This window comes from Sinocyclocheilus rhinocerous, unplaced genomic scaffold, assembly GCF_001515625.1.
Source record: "Sinocyclocheilus rhinocerous isolate Xijiao unplaced genomic scaffold, SAMN03320098_v1.1 scaffold106, whole genome shotgun sequence".
Classification (NCBI taxonomy): Eukaryota; Metazoa; Chordata; class Actinopteri; order Cypriniformes; family Cyprinidae; genus Sinocyclocheilus; species Sinocyclocheilus rhinocerous.
Window position 1 is genome coordinate 668669 of NW_015633181.1, and position 2747 is coordinate 671415.

At 36.2% G+C, this 2747-nt stretch overlaps 1 protein-coding gene across 1 annotated transcript in view; it reads right to left on the reverse strand.

The window, feature by feature from the left end:
- Positions 1 to 2270, reverse strand: part of LOC107743454 (uncharacterized) — a 7872-nt gene extending 5602 nt beyond the window's left edge. Inside the window, exons 1-2 of the mRNA XM_016556676.1 lie at positions 2083 to 2270; positions 1870 to 2000 (exon numbers count right to left, since the gene is read on the reverse strand). Of these exons, the coding sequence (XP_016412162.1) occupies positions 1870 to 2000; positions 2083 to 2270 (319 nt within the window). The remainder of the gene's footprint in view (positions 1 to 1869; positions 2001 to 2082) is intronic.
- Positions 2271 to 2747: the final 477 nt, after the last annotated feature.

Below are 2747 nucleotides of genomic sequence, written 5' to 3' on the forward strand. Positions count from 1 at the left end.
AGGAGTTTCTTATGCTCATCAAGGCTGCATTTATTTGATCAGAAACACAGAAAACAGTAATATTGTGAAATATTATTGCAATTTAAAATAAAGGTTTTCTATTTTAATATACTTTAAAATATACTTTATTCCTGTGATGCAAAGCTGAATTTTCAGCATCATTGCTCCAGTCTTCAGTGTCACATGATCCTTCAGAAATCATTCCAATATGCTGATTTATTATCAATGCTGGAAACAGTTATTATATTTATATACAGTTATATATAAAACAGTAACACAATATTACTCTTTTTTTCTGTATTTCTGATCAAATAAATGCAGCCGTGATTTGCAGAAGAGACTTCTTTAAAAAACATTACAAATCTTACTGATCCCAAACGTTTGAATGAAAGTGTATATATATATATTCCCATTTAAGAGCAAATGTGTTAATTTGGGGGGTTTTCACAGAAAATATTGATAAATTCCAAGACATGACATTATTGAGGCAAAAACATGGTGGTGGTATTTCAAGCTTCAACTGCTCCCACAGTAGGAAAATCCCTTAAGGAATTTACATACGGGTCAGGGGGCATGATTAATTGCGTAAATTTTTGCCAACACATTTTTGTATATAATTAATCACAACTTAATTGACAGCCCTAATTTGATAAAATATCAAACAAAGTGACATTTAATGAAAAACAGCACAAACCGTTTCTCCGGTTTCCCAAAAAGAAGTATTCTAAATTATAATACAACAAATTTCGAAATTTAAGATAGCTGTACTTAAGACGAGTGGTTCTCAAATCAGCACAATATTTGATGTAACGTGAATAAACTATATGGCCTAAGATATTGCCTCTGTTATTTCTGCTGTAATTTTGACATTACATTATTATATCTATCTAATTTAGAAAAAAATCTACCTAAAATTAACTGCAAAAATGGACAAGTAGTTCTGAGAACATTTGCTGGCTCTGTGCAGATGCGGCTGGTTTGATATTTTGTTATCTAATGCAATGGCATTCATACATCAAGTGTGATTCCAAATACATTTTTGGGCCACTGCACAAACTTGTAAACACCGGTCAAAACACTTACCAACCGATACATCAGGATCAAGGAGAAAAAAATAACACTTAAATAGCAAACATCCAAGGTTTATTGAGAGCAGGTTTAGTAACTGTGGTAACTGCAGATACATGCAAGATGAGAAGAACAGAAGCCCACACCCACTCAGTGAGAGCTGGCCAACTGGAGTTTTGGCTTGTCACGGTGTCCATTGGGATACAGCGCCCCCTTATTTTATAATCACAATCAACAAGTGAAACTGCAATGGCTGGGGTTGTAATGCTACTGAAACTGGTTGAAAACTCGACGAATAACGGAAACTGGTCTAACTTCGAGAGATGAGAGGAAGAGAGAAAGAGAGAGGGAGAGAGGCAGCCTTGCTCGTGTTCTCATGTGCAGACATGGGTGTTTTCAGATCTATATCCTCTGTTTGCATGTCAAAAAGTACATTTACAAAGTAAAACTGTTCACTTAAATGGTTATGCCAATAATGTATTTCATAATATTTGTTTTTTAAATTAAAAAAATGACTAAACGACCACAGACTTTGTGTGTGTGTGTATATATATATATATATACATACACAGTATATATGTACATACAGTATGCTGATGGAATTATGCCTTTTTCAGAATACTGTATAATTTTGTCATTTTAATATACATTTATTTATTTTAATATATAATTTTATGTATGTATACAGTACACACTACACATCAATCTCCTCCGTTTATACGTAAAAACACATCCAAGTTAATTTGCAGAAGCAGGTCAAAGACTTTCACTGTGTGAAATATTATTAATAAAAAATCCTACCTGTAACATCTCCGTTTCTCTTTTCTTCGACCTTTGATTTGGTGCATGCGGACACCAGGACGTATGTTGTTTTTGAGGTTAGCTGTCGTCTCAAATCTGTGTACTCTCCCAAAGTACGTACTATGACATTCCTGAAATGGCCAAGAAGAATTACAAAAGCAGGCTATATCTAAACCTGCATATTGTCACGTGACGTTATTTAAATCCATTTACCTTCCTGGAGAATTACAGAAAATCACTTTTCCCTCGCTAGACTGGATCTCATCGATGAACACGCAGCTGTTCTCCTGATCCCACTTCACGACTCTGCAGCCCGCGCGACTCTCGACAGTGAATCCGCGAGGAGGGCTGTTCACGAGCGTCTCTAGCTCGATAACGTCCATAACAAAGTCCGAATTCATGCTTTCGCGCATTTTCATTCTTTTGTAACTTCTAGAGGACAAATCCGAGTGTTCGTCTAGCCAGCGCATGAGTCGTTCTTCGCTTTGATTTGGTGGGAAGTGGAGCTGGTTTATGAATCTGGGCATCAGAGCCAACTGGGTCGTCCTGTAGTTCAGTACAGAGCAGTAAAACATTACTGTGACGGGAAGTTTGAGTTATAGCACCTGTAATACTGATTTAGGAGGGTGACCTCATATTAAAACACTCACAGAGCAAAGTGTTTTTACATCATGGTAAATGTAGTAATTTAATACATCTTTCCTTTTAGTCACATTACAAGTAAGTTAAGCTCCAGCAGTGCAATAGCGTTTCCCTGACTGAGGGAACTCTTACTTTAGGATTACTCAAGTCGCTAACAGCTTTAACTAGTCTTAAAATGGTTTGCAGACTACCAGGCTGATCTATGGATGGTTTTGGGTGATTTTTAGGCTGGAATA